Source organism: Sylvia atricapilla, chromosome 24, assembly GCF_009819655.1.
Source record: "Sylvia atricapilla isolate bSylAtr1 chromosome 24, bSylAtr1.pri, whole genome shotgun sequence".
In the NCBI taxonomy this organism is placed as follows: domain Eukaryota; kingdom Metazoa; phylum Chordata; class Aves; order Passeriformes; family Sylviidae; genus Sylvia; species Sylvia atricapilla.
Window position 1 is genome coordinate 3,375,654 of NC_089163.1, and position 18,467 is coordinate 3,394,120.

The following is an 18,467-nucleotide window of genomic DNA, read 5'->3' on the forward strand; positions in this document are numbered from 1 at the left end:
ACTGAGGACCAGGAGCACCGGGGAGCCTGAGGGAACAGTGCGTGGAGGACTGATGGAAATGGGAAAAGGTGCTGGGCAGCAGGCAAGAGCTGGAAGGCAAGAGGAGGGTGAGGGAACTACAACGAGTCCCTGGCTCAAACTGGGGGAGTCTGCAGGGCTCCTGTCCTTGCTGTGGGGTGGCCAGTGAGGGAGGGTGAGGGAGGGATGGGCTTTGTGCTGCCAAACGCCTCTCTGTGAGTTTGGTCAGGCACGAGGGGCTTGAGGAGGTGGGAGGGCAGGTCTGGAGCCCTCATTAGAGCCCTGTCACTGTGCCTGGTTTGGTGGGCCATGGGTGCCCTGCCCAGGGGTGCTCTGAGGAGGTGGCTGTGCCATCCTGGAGGCTGGTGGTGCGTGTTTCTGCCCACCAGCTCTGCCCTGGGGCTCTGTGCTCCCGCAGAGGGGCAGGGGGTGCTCCTTTGGCCCGGCAGCAGGGTCAGGAGGGGACGTGGCAGTGCACGAAGCCCCATTTGCAGAGTTCTGGAGCCCAACTGATCTCATCACGCCCGTGGAGTTTAACTTGGCACACGCAGCTCGGCTCAATCCCGCGCTCCCCCGCCGCCTCCTCGGCTTTCTCTGCGCTGGAATTAGTGCTTTGTTTGTGAATCAGCTGAATCTATGGATCTTGATATAAATACGCCTGCTCCAGAGCAGCCATAAAGCACTATTAATTTTGGGAAGCGCTGTAGGGATTACATACATATTTAACAGCCGAAGCACTGAACATTAGGACGCCACTCGCTTCAGTAATGTATCTCCAGGTCTCAAACATTTCCTAGGGGGTAATTCTGAACTCTGTGAACCACTTATTCACGGACTATTTCACAATTTATTACTGAAAATAGCCAGACATCCAATTCACAAGCTCTCTCAGTTTGCTAATCGATTTCTCAGTGAAGGTGCCCTCAATTTCATAACTTCACAGTTCCCATATTGCTTGGGGAGAGCGGCACTGGCTGCTGGGGTAATATTTCTCTTCCAACGAGTCACTGCAATATGAGCAAAAGGGGAAAAAACAACCTTTCATGCTTTTTCTTTTAAAGGCTCCTCCTATGGCTCTTCTCTCGTCATTTACAGCAGTGCAGAACTACAAAGGGGTGTTGCAAATGCAAATAACATCTAGGGTTGCGTTTTATGTTTTAGACTCCAGCAGACGCAGTGCAATTGCTGCAGCACTCAGGTCTGAGCACATTCCCTCCTCCCCTGGGCACTGGGATCCAGGACAGCCGTGGTTCCGAGGTGGGAACGCCGTGGCACGTGTGCAGGCCCATGGAGTGGCACAATTAATGGGAACTGATATCACCCTGTGCCTTATGTAATTGGTACGTGCTCGCAGAGCATGAGATGGAAATGTTGCCTGAAAAAACCCTGTCAAAGGCAGATGGCTGACAGTCCCCTCCTGGCTCCATCGTTTTGCATTATGCTGTGGCCTTTGAGGTGTGGTGGGCACCAGGGCCCAGACCCAGACAAGTCCACAGCCTTGGGAACGATTCATGGGGAAAATGTCATGTGCTGGATGGGAAGCTCGTTAGGAGGAGTGGCTGATTTGCAAGGAAAGCTGCCACAGCATCTGTCTTTGGCTTATGTTCTGCTTCCACCCTGCTAAGCTCTTGCTGAGGGATACAAGACCTTAGGTTCCTGCCTCTCTTCTGCCCTAGACCAAGTTTCCCCTTTCTGTGTTCCCCTCTGGGCACCTCAATCCCATTCCTTCTGTGATACAAATCCATGTTATATCAAGTCCCCTTTTGGGAAGGACATCACAAAGGTTCCAACTGCTCCAGACTGGGGAATGCCTCCCCAGCTGGCTCTGCTCCACCTGCACCTTTACATTCTGTGAAAACACAGAACACAAAAGGGCTGGAAAATCTCCCCCAGCAAACCCATGGCTCAGGCTCAGTTTTGGGCAGGTTGGCCAAGGGCTGATGTGTTTTGTTGCTTCCTGGTGCCATGCCATGCGCCCATGCCTGTGTCACAGCCATGCAGGAGCCAATGCCACCAGGTTCATGAGCTAGTCAATAAAACCTCACTGAGATCCGATGCCTGCTGTCAGATCCAAGAGTGAGCAGGAGAACAAAGTGCAGCACCCCATTGGGAGCAGAGCTGGATAACAGCCTCAGTCCTCCTCACTCCAGCAATGTGTGCTCAGGAGGGGGACAGGCAGAGTGTCACAGTTGAGCCAGGGGCTCTGCTTGCTCTTGGTCTTATCTGCAGTACCAAGAACATTCCTACCCCAGGTGGGCAGTGCTGGCCAGCTGAGTGCCCACTGCTGTGCCCCTGCCTGCCCAGGCTGCACGGTGACACTGGGCTGTCCTGGTGTTCAGCACAGTGACACAGGGCTGTCCTAGGGTGACATGGGGTTGTCCTGGGGATCAGCACAGTGACATGGAGCTGTCCTGGAGCTCCAACGTGACACAGGTCTGTCCTAGGGTGACATGGGGCTGTCTTGAGACTCAGCACAGTGACATGGGACTGTCCTGGGCTCAGGATGGTGACACAGGGTTGTTCTGGGGTCAGGATGGTGACACAGGGCTGTCCTGGGGTCATACAGGGCTCTCCTGAGGCTCAGCACAGTGAGATGGGGCTGTCCTGGGGTCAGGATGGTGACACAGGGCTGTCCTGGGGTGACACAGGGCTGTCCTGGGGGTCAGAATGGTGACACAGGGCTGTCCTGGGGTGACACAGGGCTGTCCTGGGGGTCAGAAGGGTGACACAGGGCTGTCCTGGGGTGACACAGGGCTGTCCTGGGGCTCAGCACAGTGACATGGGGCTGTCCTGGAGCTCCAACATGACACAGGTCTGTCCTAGGGTGACATGGGGCTGTCCTGAGATTCAGCACAGTGACATGGGGCTGTCCTGGGCTCAGGATGGTGACACAGGGCTGTCCTGAGGTGACACAGGGCTGTCCTGGGGCTCAGCACAGTGACACAGGGCTGTTCTGGGGCTCAGCACAGTGACATGGGGCTGTCCTGGGCTCAGATGGTGACACAGGGCTGTCCTGAGGCTCAGCATGTTCAAGCCCCCTGTGCCCTCTGGTATGCAGGGATGGGCAGAGGAGAGCTCTCCAGCATGTAGGGACAGACAAGGGGCAGGGACCTGGCCAGGCAGAGGGTGCAGAAGAGCTCAGCCAAGACGAGCAGCAGCTTCCTGGGCAGGAGAAGCACCTGGAGGGGGACAGGGGCAGCTGAAGTGGAGGAGTTCAGCCAGGACCAGCTCCCGTGGCTCCCACTGGCCCATGCCAGCCTCGCTGGGGCTGGCAGCCTGCCCAGGGACGGTGACACTGGGGATGTTGCAGGTCACCTCTGTGCAGGGACAGGTATTGGGCACCCCATGAGCCCTGCAAACGTGCAGAGCCTCTTCCAGCAGATGTGCCCTGGGGTGCTGTGAGCTGTCAGAGATATTGGATAGCCCTGGGGTACCCCTGGGGTTCATGGGGAAGGACAATGACAGGCTGGCAGTCTCCTACCAGCACCGTGGTGACAATCAGAGATCTGTTGCTCAGCGAGTCCGTGACGTTGGGCCCCCGTCCTTTGGAGATTTCTGTGATGTTCAAACCATCAGAGGGGCTCCATGCTCCAACCTGAAAGGAAGCAAAGCAACACAGTGAACCCCCATCTCGAATTCCTCAACCCCTGCCTGCATTCCTTAGTCCCCACCTTGCATTCCTCACTTGCTCTCAGCATCCTGCTGGCCTGGAAGAGGGAACTTCCTTCCCTTGTCTGCAGCAAAACTGGAATTACCATGTGTTAGCAGCAGCCAAACTGGAATGTATGAACCCTTCAGCTGCAGGTCAGTCCAGTGGCACATGTTTTCACAGTCCCCTGTGCTGCTGCAGTGGGTGAAGACCGTGGGACTGGAATTTAGGGGCTGAATGAATCAACAATTTGCAAAGCACTGCACAGAGCAAAAATCAAGCCACACTAAAGAGTCAAATCTGGGCAAGGATGAAGCACAACAAAAGAAAAATAACTGCAAATCTGAGTCCATTTTCTTTCTTTTCCATTTCCCCACCAATTTGCTTTGGTGGGGAGGATTAAAAATGGCTCGAGCAGCTCTGAGGATCCCTGATAGGGACCGTTCCTGCTCTCTGTGCCGTGGCAAATCAGCTGCAGGTTTCTAACACGTCTCTTGGCAGGGCCCTGGACCCTCCTTTGGGAAATCCCTGCCGTGGGGGGGTCTCAGTCCTGCCTGCAGACCTGGAGGAGGGGGTGGCAGCAGCCCTGCCCAGGCATGGCACAGCCATTTCAGGTGCTCTGTTTTCTCCAGCTGTCAAATTTAATAAATTATTAGACTTTAATGAAGTCTATTGATCCAGAAATGGCAAAACATGTCTCTATTTAAGGAAGTCATCTGGGTGATGCTAAGCCTGTTAACCTGATCTCCACGGTGCAGGGGAGGCTTTGGGACAAACTTTGAAGGCAGGAGTGGCTAAAGGACTGTGACAGTGAGATAAAGTGTCAGGGAAGCTGGAGGAATATGGGAGTGCTGCCAGCAAATGGAGCAGGGTGGCCACAGAGCCAGCCTGACAGTGAGAAAAAAAACCCAAACCAACAAACCCCACCTGGAAATGGGAACAGAATGATCCATCTGTAGGGTCAAACTGAAAGGTGGGACTCGGAGAGAAGCCAAAGGCAGCCAGCTCAATCCACCAGGGAGCCAGCAGCTTCCCATCTTTTATTTATTGCTGTTTTTAAGATTCTTCAGCCTCTTCAGCAGTCCAAGGGGAGAACTTGGTTTTACTGCATCCCCAAAAAGAGACTTTGTAATGAGCAACGCTGCCTGGCAAAAAAAATTGTCATAAATTCTGGAAGAGTTTCCATGAACTTTGTGAAAGGTTTTAAATATTTCAGGTAAAACCGAAACCATCCCCTGTCTCTGCCTTGGATCACACTACAGCTGCAATGTCAAAAATTATTATTATTGTGGACGGGAAAAAAGCAAGTCCAGGAGGCCCCAGTTTACTGCACTGCAGCCTCAATCACTTCTGCCTTGCTACGTTTTCTTTAAGAAAATTAAATGCATGGCAGTTAAGACTGAATTAATCAGTTTAAAATATTAAAAAAGGAAGAAAAAGCCAAAAGTGCTTTAAGAGAACTGTGTGAGTCAGATAGTCGAACTATATGTAATTAGGATTTGGTAATACTCCTGTAATCCCTGGAACATCCAGGAGGTATGAGGATCAGGGGTTCAATCCTAAAGCTCAACAAACATAAGCTGTGATACATAATGCACAATCCAGCTGGGATTTGTTTGTAGTTTGGCGTTTTGTTAGTTCAGATTAACTATTGACAGAATTCCGGCTTCAACAGAGATTTGACATCGATACTTTAAAGCCCCTCTGGGGCTGACACGGAGCTTTCAGAAGAATAATGGTGGGAACTGTGAAGTCTCTGAATTATTGGAGACAAAAGTTGACGGGGTGTGCAGGGGAACGTGCCGAGGTTTGGCAGCTTCCAGTGGGCTTGGTGTGACAGAGAGCTGCAGTAACTCCAGCTGGTGCCAGCTCTGCTCAGCACACCTGAGGGGTGGTGGTTTGACAGGTGAAGCTGTGGCTGTGCTTAAACCTTTGGATCTGTGTGCTATCAAAGGCTGGCACGTTTTCTATTACCTGCCCAACGCAGCACGGCGCTGCTGCCGGACTTCAAAGGGACGTGTTGTTATTTTTGCGTTCACAAACAAAATATTTCGTGAAAAAATAAGGCTGCAAAGGTCAGCTGCTGCTCAGTTCTTGCGAGGCATCTTCCCCAGCTCCCTCCTGCCTCCTTTCTCTACCACGGCGAGACTGAAGGTCACTGGGTTGGTTTGAAGCGTTCCCTTTATTCCGTACTTGACACCAAAACCTCTCCAGCAGGAGGAGGCTGTGGTGACCTTGAGCTGCGTTACCTGAGGCACCGAGCTGCTGCTGTGGTGGGGAAATGTGGCAGCCATTCGTTTCAAAGCCCAGGAAAAGCAAACTGTGAGGAAGGAGGATGGGCTGGCGGGTCCAGGGAGACTCACGGTGCAGGATCCATCCTCTCCAAAGGGAGGATTGATCCACGGCTGCCTCCAGCCCTGGGGCTGCCTCCCTGTGCCGAGTGATTAATTCCCTGGACAAGTCCCCTGTGCTCTGGGGCCATTCATGGGTAATTGAAATCCCTCCCTGCTGCCAAGCCGGGTGTCCCTCGGGCTCAGAAGCTGTCACCCTGCCCAGGGGGACAGAGCCAGCGCCGTGCCCGGCTGCCACGGGCACCTGGTACCTGTCGGAAAGCAGACTCTGCTCTAGAAAGGGCCTCGCTGCCCTGCCAAATTCCTCCTGTACAGGTGATAGACACCTGTAGCAGAACAGGGACACGGAGCTGCTCACAGAACGGTCAGAATCATGGGATTTCTTGGAAATCACAGCTCCCTGTGCTCCAGCCACTCTCTGCTCTGTTTGTTGTCAACTGATCTCACCTTGAAACCTGCTTTCTAAGGGCTTTAAGGCTGTGTGTGTTGCTTTTTTTATTTCAAGTTTGGCTTTTTTTAAGTAATTGAAGAGAAGGAAATTAAGTCCCCAGGCACACCTGGGATTGGATTTGCACATCAGCATGGTTTTACTGTGCCCAGAGGAGATCTGCACTAATTGGAAGGACCCAAGGCTGCTGCCTTCATGCCCTCGACCCTCATGACACCCCCAGCCAGGCAGGCAAGGCCACACTTCTCTTTTTATCCTTGTTGTCCATTAGATAATCAACAAAATACCCAGTGCATCCTCCTGCGAATTCCAGGCTGTAATAAACTGGGGCTGTTCCCAAGCCTTGGGCAATTTCACAGTGGGAAATGACTCCAGGTGATGATCTCCAGAGCTACAGGCTCCTCAGAGAAGAATTGAGGGTTTGCGAGCCAGGCCAGCAAGAGGGAGTGGGACAGGCATCATTCCTGCCTGCTTGGGGCAGGGAGGAGTTAATGGACGCTCAGAAAGTTTCTTTTGCCTTCACTATCCCAGGAAAGTACCACAAGCACTTCTGCAATCTGTAATCCCACGCACTGGCTTCAGGGCGAGTGAGTCATGGTGGAGCATGGAAAAGGATCTGAGAAATCCCACAAAGTGAATATCCTTTTATATAAACCCCAGAAACCTGGAATCAATACAACACCAACCCTTCCTCTGTTGCTGAGCACCAGCATTATCCTCAGCCACATGCAGATAAAACAAACCCTGCCCACCTTTTCAAGGCCGTCTTCTTTGAGGCTGATGATATCCAAATCAAAATCTGTCCGTAAACCACTGGTTTTATTGAAGACAATTCGTCCCGTTAATCCTTCCCATTGGGCCTGTGGAAGGGAGAAAAAGCACCAGGGCCGTTACTTAGTATCATAAATAATCTTTTGCCCTCCACTGTATGTTCTTTTAATTAGTCCTTATGCTGGTTCTTTGTCCCTAAAGAGCGTGATTAATTAATAATCCCTCCGTCGCTGCTCAGACTGCAGACGGAGCTGGAGATTTCCTCAACTCTCTTGCAGTCCTTGCTACAATTTCTGTTCGCACCTTTTGTGTTCGCCAGCTGTTGCAGGACGTGATGACTCAGTAGAAAACGACTTGCATTTATCACAGGCATCCTTGTGTGCTGCGTTTATCCTTGTGGTGCTGATAAACGCCGGCTGCAGGGAGCCGGCCCTGGGACAGCTCCAGCCACAAGAAATCCCTTTTGTGCACGAACTCGCTGGTGCTTCCAAGGTGTGTGGGAGCTTAAATGTCTGGAATGCTTCCCTCTGTCCTTCCAGAGGGAAAGTGGAGCAGAAGAGGCCAAGAACGTGTTCATGCAAGCAAGATCTGATGTTTGGGAACAGGCACGGGAGTCTGGGGGCACTGCTGGTGCCCTGCTTCAGTTTTTGGCAGCATAAATATAGGGCAGGTGCTCACTGGAACATCCCATCCCCAGAGTTTTTTCAGTGCTTGGCTGACTGAGGTCCTGAACAGCTTGATCTGACTGGGACCAGGAGCAAGAGCTTGGGGTAAAGATGCCTCAGTTCAATTCCACAAAATAACTCCTATAATTCGATTTCATTCCCACTGTTGACTCTGCAGCACCCCTAGAATGAATCTCTCTGATTTAGGATTTAGAACCCCCAGAGCCAGATACTCTGTGGCAGCAGAGCAGGAGCTGGGGGACAGAGAGGTGACCGATGGCTGGGGACAGCGCTGGATGTGCTGCGGCAGTGTCCTGAGGAGGATGCTCCCGTAGGAATGCCAGGCACGCTGTGCTCAGCAGTCACATCCCAGCGGTGGGGCTCTGAGCCTCGGGCTCTGTCCCCGGAGCAGCTCCGTGCAGGCTGCTCACTGGGAAACGTCTTCCCTTTATGGGTGGGGGAGCTTGAAATATTCCAGCGGGATCAAGGTGGCGTAAGTGTATCCTCGGGGGGAACAACTGGCATTTTCCCCGGTAAATACACTACTCCGGCTCTCCCTCATTAATTCCCGAGGAGCAGTGACAGCCCGCTGCCAGCCTCGCCACCCTGGAGTCCTGGGGAGGCCGGTGTTTGCTCATTTGGGCGTGCAGGGGTTTTTGCCTGTGGGATGTGCAGCCCTCGGAGCCCCCGGGAGCCGGGGAAAACACGGGATGTTTGACGTGCCCGGCTGGAGCAAACCCAGCTCTGTGCTGAGCCCGGCGGCTCCCGAGGGGCTGCGGCTGGCGCCTTGTGGGGCTACATAAAAACGGAGGAAATTAGAGGGATAAAAAGCAGTTCTGTTTATTGAAGGGTCTTCAGGTGCATTTAGGGCAGATGAAGCACATCAGGGGCTACACCCAAAAATGGATGATGGGTTTTCACACTTTTATAAGTTTGGTCCATTTACAGATTGGGGTTTAAACATTTTTAAAAAATAAAAAATAAAAACAATTTCAAAAAAAAAAAAAAAAAAAAAAAAAAAAGAAAAAAATAAAGAAATACAATTTAAAATAAAAATAGAAATAAATAGATAAATGTACTAAAAATAAAATTTATAAATAAATAAATTAAATTTAAAGTAAGGTATAAATAAATAGATAAATCAATAGATAAATATAATAACAATAGCATTTATAAATAATGAATAATTTAAAATAATATAGAAATAAATATATAGATTAATAGATAAATATAACAAAATGAAATTTCTAAATAAACAAATAAAATGTAAAATAAAATATAAATAAAATTTAAACAAACAAACAAACAACATAAAAATAAAAAATTTAAATAAATGAGTGAATAAATAAAAATTTAATAAATAAATAAATAAAAATAAATAAGCCCCAAACCAACAAACAAATGAAGTAATAATAATGGTAATAGTAATAATAATAATTATAATAACAATAATAATAAACAACCCGGGCTCTTACCTCCTTGATGAAGTTCATGAAGCGGCCGCCGAACCTCCAGGCCTTGTGGCGGTGGCACTGCAGGGAGTTGACGGTCATCTGCGGCGCGCGCTGGTAGCACACGGACACCACGTGCACGGCGTCGTACAACAGGGCAGCGTCTGTCTAAAGGGAACGGGGACAGCGTTGGTGGCCCTGCGCAGGGACAGGAACCCCCTCTGGGTTACTCCAGCGCTGCTCTGTCCCTGCTTCGGGGGTTCTTTGCATCTTTAGACTGAGATCTCTGTCTGAGATCAGCCATTCTGGAAGTGCTTTTTGTCTGTGAATGGCTGCTCGGGTTGGTTCTTGCACGTTTCCCGATGTGGTGTCAAAGAGGGAGGCGACGGCTTCTAAATGTAGAAGGTAGTAACGGAGTTTTCTTATTGAGGCTGTTTTGTCTGAGTGCAAAAAAAAAAACCTAACAAAATCCTATACGAGAACATATTTTCCGAGCTATTTTATACGTGGGAAAATAAGAAACAGAGGTGTTTGTGGGCACACAGTTTTCCAAAAACGACACAAGCTGTCACCAAAATCAGGACCTCGTGGCTTTGTAACATATTTTAGCATTTCAGTGATCTGAACTAGGGAGAACTTTTTTCCCCCATATAATGTGATGATTTTAGATTCAATTTGAGATGCCCTATCTCGCACCCAAACACTGATCAAGACAATTGGATTTATTTTTCACTCTGATGTGGTAAGACCTCCTAGTGAAAACGCATTATTTGCTGGCTTCACAGAGCCACGAAACAGATGTGAGTGTAGCAGCAGCGTAATAAACCGCAATAAAACAAAATAATACAGCAAATAACTGAGCAAACATCCAACAGGACGTAGCCATGGAGAAAATCCTCCAGCCTTGGCAGCCATCTCGGTGACCTTCCCTTCCCTCAGCAGCCAAGCATGAAGAGCAGGAGCCCCACCTGCATCCGTGGGCGGGTATGGACCGCAGCAGGGCCAGGTCTGTGAGTGTGGGCTGGAGAAAAGGGGGAAAGGATATGTCCATGCAATTTCATGGTGAATTACAGACTGTAATGCCCAGCTGAGGCCAAGGCCCCACTGGAGAGACACCTGGCAAACTGGAATCGAAGGCAGGAGCCCTCTGAGAAGGCAAAGAGGGGCTGGGAGGGGACTGAGGCGCAGGCACAGGAAGGCTCAGCTGTGGGCAGCCTGCAGGAGAGTGGGAGTCTCTGCCCTCCCAAAAAACACAGCAGGAGGGATCTGAGGAGCCATTTCAAGGTGAAAGTCTGGGAGGCTTTGCCGCTTCGCAGGGCTGGTTCTGGCACATCGAAAGGGAGAGGGAAGGAGGGAGGCAGTCAGCAGTTCCGGGGGTCGGAGGCAGCCTGGCGGGGAAGACAGATGGGCGAGCAGGTGCCGTACCTTCCAAGCAGTAACTCAGCAGAGCAGAGCTGCCATCAGACCCTAAAAGGAGTCATCAAAGCTGCAGCTCAGCCCATCTCTGGGCATTGCTTTGGTGCTTTCCTCCTGCCTCAATCTCAGCAAAGTGCCTGGCCCAGCCTGGCTGTAGGCTGTGCTCCCAGCCCTGGGAGCTGGTGTCCTGCTGCTCTGGGGGCAGCTGGAGCCCTTTGGGACACATCCTGGCTGCCTGCCTTGTCTGGTGGCAAATCTGTTGGCAGCTGGGCCTGAGCAGGAGCATTACCACAAACCTGAGACTGTGGGAGGTAGCATATGGAAATTGGAGCTAATGGCATCATTCCAAAATAAGTCGTGTCTCTGGTTCTGGTTCTCCATTGGTTTGGGACCTTTGACTTATAAAGTCATGCCCCTGTCCTGCATTGGGATTGGACCCCTGCCCCCAGATAATCTTATATATTGTTGAGTTAGCCACGCCCCCAGGTCTTTGGATGTTGCTCTCTGGACTCCACACAGTCTCTATGTTTGTTTTTTTACCACCAATAAAGTTCTGTTTTTGTACAACTCCATCATTCCCACTCCTCTATTTTTGCTAGGCTCTGCCTGGCTGGACCAGACCCGGAATCACAGTGCCCACTGTGCTAGGACAGTTTTTAAAAAAGTATAAGAAAGCACCTCAGGGCGCATACCTGGGACGAGCCATTACTGCTACAAGAACCAATAAAAGCAACATTTAGGCCTTACTGACTGTCCCTGCCTTCCTCTGCCAGCTCTGCTCCCCAGAGCCCCATGCCCTGCTGGAACTGCCCGTACCATCATCACGCCATCGAGAAGCCCCAGCTCTGCCTTGGGAGCCGACTGCAGCCTCTCCATGGACCACTTCTCGATGATGGAGGACACGTGAGGGTTCTCCACGTTGAGGATCCGGAAGCCGGTCAGGTTCACCCCAGAGTAGCGGTATGGTTCTAGGTCTAATGCATAAAGATCCTTAAAAGAGAGAAACCGGGTTAAACGTTTTGCTTAGCTTTGTTTTGTTTTGAGTTGTCTGCGTCGGTTGGTGTCTGTGTTTGGAGACAGCAGAGCCCGCAGAAGGTGGGAGGGAGTGCATATCCCTGAGGGATTCAGAGGATTGTGCTGTCTGCTGCCGTCAGTGGCTGCCTGCAGAGCCCTGGAGGTGGTGGTGGAATTTGGGTGCCGTATGTGCAGGTTCCCCCACACGCAGCAGAAGGGAACTCCTACCAAAGAACTTGCTCTCAGCATGAAAGAGGCGAGAGGATTGCGGGGAGAAAAAGAGAATCACTGCCTGTGACCCCCCAAAAAAAGATTTGTGACTCAGGGAGGGGGGACAAGGCAGAGTTTCTGTATCTGAAGCTCCCATGGGCCTTTCCACGGAGGATTTGCTGGCAGTGCTGAGGCCCACGGGGTGCTGCGGATGCCAGAGTCACTCTGAATACAAAACACCAATTTGCAGACTATCAAAGAGGAACTAAGACGCCTTCCTTGACATTCCGACCAGCCTACGCAGTCTGCAGATGAATGAGGGTGCCCTTTATAGGACGTGAGAACCAGAGCCAGGCAGTGCTCTGCCCTGCTGGCTGCCAGCCTGTGAACATCACTTAGCAGGCGACAAGGGGCACTGGGGGTGCTGGGGGGCACTGGGGCAGCACTGCTGTGGGGCAGCTCTTGGCTCTTCACCTGTCTGACTAGCAGCCTCAGGGCTCAGGAACGAGTTTTGGGGTTAGGCAGCGTGTCAGGAGCGTGTGGAGGCTGATCTGTTCACCCGAGGGGTGAGTGGGGGAGTGTGGTGAGATGGCAGCCAGGGGGGACTTGGTTAATGGGAGCCATTTGTTGGCTGGGGCATATTTCCTCAGCGTTCATCCTGGACAATTTCTGCAAGTGTTTCGTGGCAGTATCAACATGGGGAGGTGGAGAGGCAGCACCAAAACCCTTCTGCAATGGAGTGTGGGGGCGAAGGTGTGACATTCACTGCTCTCACAAGGGCTTGTCAAAGCCAGTATGGGATGAGATGCTGTGGCTGTGCTGGGGCTGCGCTGTGCTGTGTGATGGGGCTGGCTGGTGGCACACAGCCACACTGTGGGGCCACCCAGCCACAGCACCCATGTGCCCACAGGGGGCTGGGGAAGTCCCACACGTGCTGCCCTAAGCAAAGCAGAACAGCAGCAGCACTTTGCCAGCAGCTGAGACAGCATTCTCCAGGGGAGAGGGAGGCTTCTTATGGCTGTTTTGCTTTAATGAGCTTTGGGGGTTTGATCTTTTCAGTAAGCCTTGCCCCAGCCTCTGCAGCCCCAGGGCTCACTGCTGATGGATGCAGTGCTCATACCTGCAGGTGCAGCAGGGACCACATCATTAATCACCCTGCAGTGGCGGTGGAGACTTGGGTTTTGGGGTTGTTTTTTTAACCCTGAAAAATTGCAAGTGCGAAGCTGCACGCTCTGTTAAAGGGCACTGTGAAAAGCAGGCCACAATGTTGACTTTTAAATGACTTCAGGGAGCTAAGGGCAAATACAGTGGTTTGACCTCAGACAGGTGCTCGTGTCTCTGGCTGGGTGGGGGGAGAGCAGTTCTGTGCCTGACCCGCTGGAAGGGGTCTGTTTTTTCAGGATTCATTTTTGATCAGACACTTCAGTTTGTATTGCAGAAATCGTTGTGTTGTGGGGAAATAATTTCTGGTTGCAAAAGCCAATGATTTCCCCCTCAGAATGTGACAAATCAGGTCCCCCAAACTGTTGCCCATCTGTCAAACCACCAGCTCTGGCCACCTCTCAGATTCCACTGGTATTTTGGGTGGTGTACCTGCCCTGCTGCTGTCCACTGACCCTTCCTTTCACCAAGTTCCTATAGAAACCAACATCCTGTCAGCCCCCCTGTTTGATTCCAGTTTAAATCTCAGCTGCAGCCTGATTTATCACCTCCTGGAATCAGAGGGTAATTCAGAATACCAGCTGAGTGTCAGGACACGGGGAGGTGTGGATGGGAATCATCAGATCAGTTTCTTGTGGATTTTCTGCTCCTGCACAGCCACAAATCGAAACATCTGGTTCTATTTTCCACCTCATCTACATTCCCTTTCACTCATTATTTTCTGTGCTGCAGATTAATTCTCTCCTCCACCCTTCATTTTACTCTCAGTGTTCCCGTGATGCCCTTCCCCAGTTTGCCCAGTTTGGGCTCCTCGGTGGTGGCAGCACTGCTGAGGACTGATCCTCTGTGCATCCCACACCCTCAGGGGGAAGCTGGAAGGGTGCTCCAGGAAGGGTATCCCTGTCTTCTGCTGCCTGTGGGTGAGGTGCCACCACCCCTCTGCCCTGAGACCTGGTCCCATTTTACAGACTGCTGAGACACCCCCACGAGAGTGGAGCTCTGGGCTTGTCCCTGCAGGGGCTTTGGATGGAAAATCTGCAGTGGCAGAGAGCAGAGCTCATCAGAGATCCTCCTCCTGCTCCTCCTCCTCCTCCTGTGGTGCAAAAGGCTGGTGGGGCTCTTCATGCTGGAGTCAGTGAACTGTAGTCGTGCTGCCTAGCAAAATGTTGAAGCATTTCATGCCAAGTGTTGATACACTGTGCTCAGTATTGACTGGGGACCTTTTAGAAACATTCAGTATAACATAATAGACTAATTCATTAGCACCCCATGGGTCTCGTACTGGGGAAGCTGAAGCACAGGCATTGCAAGCTAGGAAAACATTGCCTTAAGGAATGACAGATTAAAATATCTTTCCCATGATATAACTGTTATTTCAGGAAAGTGGCATTAATTGTGATTGCTTATCTATTAATTTATTATAATTCCTCTTTTCCCACCTCCAGGCTGTACCTACACATGAAATGTACTCCAGGCTCAGCTGGGGCTGATTAATAGGAGGTTATCTGGGAAATGCTTAAAGCTGCCTGGAATAGATAATGGCAGCAGGGGTAATTAAAATGTCTTTTGCATTTGAAAAATAAATTTTGTAGTTTTTAAGGGTTAGTTTAGTCTCTTTCTTTCCTAAAGGCAAAAAGATAAATTGGATTTTCAAAACCACACAAAATTCAACAGTAGACTAGACAATAGCATCTTAAATGGAGACAAAAGTGACCCTGCCAGGAAAGGCAAATGCCTCCCAGAGTCAGAGAGGAACTGGCCTGTGTTTAACAGAGGGGAGTTAATGTCAGGCTGAGCTCCCCTCCTACAAAATACACCTGCAGGGCTGAAGCTTGGAGCACAGCAGGGCTGCTCCTGGCTCCAGAGGGGTCCTGAGTGCTCACCCCCAGCTCCTGTTGAATCCCCACCAAATCCTGGGTGGGGGCTGCAGCCTTGCACTCTCCCTGTGCTCATTGTCAGTGCCTGGGGAGCTGCACTGAAATCAGAATGACTGGGAGGGAAAATCACACCAGGACTCACAGCAGTGCACTCCAAAGGAGTGACCTGTCCAAGGGCAGGGGAAGGAAGAACTGACATCTCTCAGGAGTTAGAGCCAGGTCACTGGGGTCTGCCCCTGACCTGCAGCCAAGTCCAGCCCTGCTCTCTCCTCCTCGCAGGGTCCCAGATCTCCCATTGCCTTGTGTTTCCCACCCCACCCCAGTGCAGTGCACACCAGGATCAGACACCCATCCCACCCTCCTCAGTGAGTGTACAAGGAGTGTGCACAGCCAGATACTTTACCAGAGTGGTGAAGATGAAGTGGTAATATTCTGTCATCATCCCCATTGCCATAGCCTTAAGGAGAGTAGGGAAAAGGGGTTAGTAAAGGGATACAAGAATATAACAACAGTCATACAACATAAAACTCCGAGCTCGTAGGTAAATGTGGCAGGAGAGATCCAGAAACCCCAGGGCTGGATTCAGGATTGAGTCATGGAGCAGTTGAGCCACGCTCAGTCAGCAAGAGGCACATGCTCAAGAGCTGAGCTGAGCTGAGCTGTGGTCCTCAAACCATTCTGAAACCATGGCAAAGCCTCAGTGTCCATCTCCCATGAGGGCTGGTGGCATTTCTGGGTGACACTGGGTGTCCCTGGGTGTGTCAGGACACTGTGGCACTTCGCTCATGGGTGCAGGATCCTCCAGGGCCACAGGCTCTGTTGGCATAGCTGTGGGAAAGGGGATCACCTTTCCCTCCCCAACACCAAACAAGGAGCAGCCCCACATAAACCTGTGCAGACTGGCCATAAACAGCCTGTCCTTACAGCCATGTGGTGGCTGAGAAGCCAGCTGAAAGGGATTTGATTTCTGACACATGTAATTCTGGGGCTCTGCATCCCCACTTTCAGTCCCATTTGTGCAGTGAGTTCACGGAGCTCCTGCCTCTGTCCCTCCTTCCTGAGCACAACAGTCAGATCCTAACTTAGGGCCTGGTTTAGAGGTGGGTCACTGAAGGCACAGGGATGAGGGGTGGGAATATCCCCTGTCCCTCAGCTTTTGGAGATCATGGTCCTGAAAGCCCTTGGCCAACACAGCTTGAGATTCCCTGCCAGCCCCTACACGGAGCATGGCTCCTGCAGATTGCTGGGATTTGCATAACTGAGCACTGGAGAGAACAGACTGTCCTGGAAACTCTTTCAGAGGACAACTGAAGGGGCCTTGGCTGGATGACCATGTCCAGGCCTTTCCCAGCATGAGGGAGCACATTTCAGTCGATGAGAAAGGTCACCTTGAAGCTGGTGGCTGGTGGTAGGAACACTCCTGTGGGTTTGGCTGGGCTGCTGACTGTGTGAACATGTTTTCTGGAGAAAACACATGCAGGAGCACTTTAAAATCCCCACTGATAGGAAAGTGACTTCAAGTCCCCCCAGGAAATGTTTGCTTCCCTTGGTTCCTTGCTGAAATTACTAGGGCGGAATTTACCTCCGAGGAAGGAAGTGACAGTCTGAAAAGAAGTGAGATGTCAAAAAAACAAGGGAAAAGGAAAGGATCTGGATTGCAAGCTTACATATTGTGACTCTAGAGTGTGATTGCACCCCGGGTTTCCTGCTCTGGAAATAGCTTTTAGAAAGTGTGGGGGCTGTCCCTGTGACTGTCACTGTCCAGTCCCCCAGTCCCCGCCTGCTCAGTGGATCCAGGGGGCTGCAGCTCTCTCCCTCCTGCACACCCTGTCCAAAGAGCTGAGGCAGGGAATGGTACCTCAGTATGGGAAGCATCAGTCAGTGCTGGGGAGCCAGTCTGGAGCAAACAATGAGATCCCAGTTCATGTTCTACAGCTGGATCATTCTGGCTATGGCTGAGGAGCCCAGATCCACTGTCAGAAGGAAGCTCCAGCTTCCCAGCACTGGCAGCCTGGGGCAGGATGCATCTGGGTTTTTGGGGAAATGAATAAATGATCATCCTGGTGGATAAGCCACAGGCAGTGGCCAGGATGAGAGCAGGAGCTCTGTCAGAGCTGACAGGCACAGCTGTGCCCTGCAGAGCACAGAGGCTGCTCGGGACAGCACAGGGAACAGACCTGGAGTGATAACAAGGGACCAGAACTGAGGAAGGCCAGGGAATCTGGGATAGAACAGGAAAGCCTCACAAGCAGGACTCACTCTCTGATAGGTTTCTACAATTATTTGTTTTCCAAGAGGGCAAAATAATGGGTGGTTTGATGCCTGGTCACTCCAAGAGACCCAGGCTGGAGCAGCAGGTGACAGTCTCATCTGTACAGTTGTGCTGGCTCATGTGGTGTTACTCATGGATTACTAATCCATGGCATTCTTTTTACTTTAAAAAAACCTGCCCAGATGATCAGTGCTGTGCTGTGGGAGCATGGAACCTTGAATTCCTGGGGAGCAAGGTCCTAACTGGCACAATGGTGTGTGTGCACTGCTCAGTCAGAGCTGCCTCAGCCAGCTGCAGGTGCTCAAACCTTCTGTGTTATTTGAAGATGTGCAATGAGAATCGGTGTCAAGGAGTGGAAATTTCAGCACAAGCCTTGTGAGAACCTTGTTGCCATCCATGAGGCTGCACAGGGATGGCAGCAGAGCCAAGAGACTCCAGGGACTCTGTCTAGCCAAATGTCTGCAGAGCTGACTGGTGTAGTGACCAAAATGTTACAAAAGGCACATAACAGCAATAAAATATGAGTATAACTGATTCTGGCATGAACAGAATTCTGAGCCTTCCTCCCTGGTTTGTTTTTTTTTTTCCCTTTTTTGTTTTGTTTTGTTTTGTTTGTTTGCTTTTGGTTTTGTTTTTTGGTTTGGTTTGTTATTGGTTTGATTTGGTTTGGTTTGGTTTTTTTTGCAGTCCATTATTTGTCCTGTGTATTGTTCCTCTACTGCTGTGAAGGGAAGCAGATCCCCTCCTCCAGGAGATGGCTTTGCCTCGCTCGTGCTTTCAGTGGAAAACACCTGTTTCACAAATAAGGGTGGCACCTCTTTTCTACCTTGCTACAGGTAGAAAAGTGAAGAAAATATGAAGTTTCTAAGGCTCCTAATCTTCAGCAAGGTGACCTGCAGGTCGTGGTGCTCTGTGCTGAACCTGCCTGATGTTACACACCAGAGTGGCCCAGCATGCAGAGTCAGCCTGTGGTTTGGGTTTGTGCAACTCCCCAAACTCTAAAAATACTACAGTATTTCTCTGAGTGAAAATACACCATTTTATACTACGAAGCTGAAATCTGTGGCTTCAGGTCCTGACAAAACCCCGACACACACACACACACACACACACAAACCCAGCCAGAATGACTTAGAGAGACTTCTCTCCCCTGGTCCCCCCTCT

General features: G+C 50.9%; 1 protein-coding gene across 2 annotated transcripts in view; it reads right to left on the reverse strand.

The window, feature by feature from the left end:
• GRIK3 (glutamate ionotropic receptor kainate type subunit 3) overlaps positions 1–18,467 on the reverse strand; it is a 108,627-nt gene that overhangs the window by 26,680 nt on the left and 63,480 nt on the right. For both annotated transcript variants that reach the window (XM_066335461.1, XM_066335460.1), the window contains exons 5-9: positions 15,435–15,488; positions 11,586–11,759; positions 9,378–9,521; positions 7,219–7,326; positions 3,500–3,613 (exon numbers count right to left, since the gene is read on the reverse strand). In XM_066335461.1, coding sequence (XP_066191558.1) covers positions 3,500–3,613; positions 7,219–7,326; positions 9,378–9,521; positions 11,586–11,759; positions 15,435–15,488 — 594 coding nt within the window. The remainder of the gene's footprint in view (positions 1–3,499; positions 3,614–7,218; positions 7,327–9,377; positions 9,522–11,585; positions 11,760–15,434; positions 15,489–18,467) is intronic.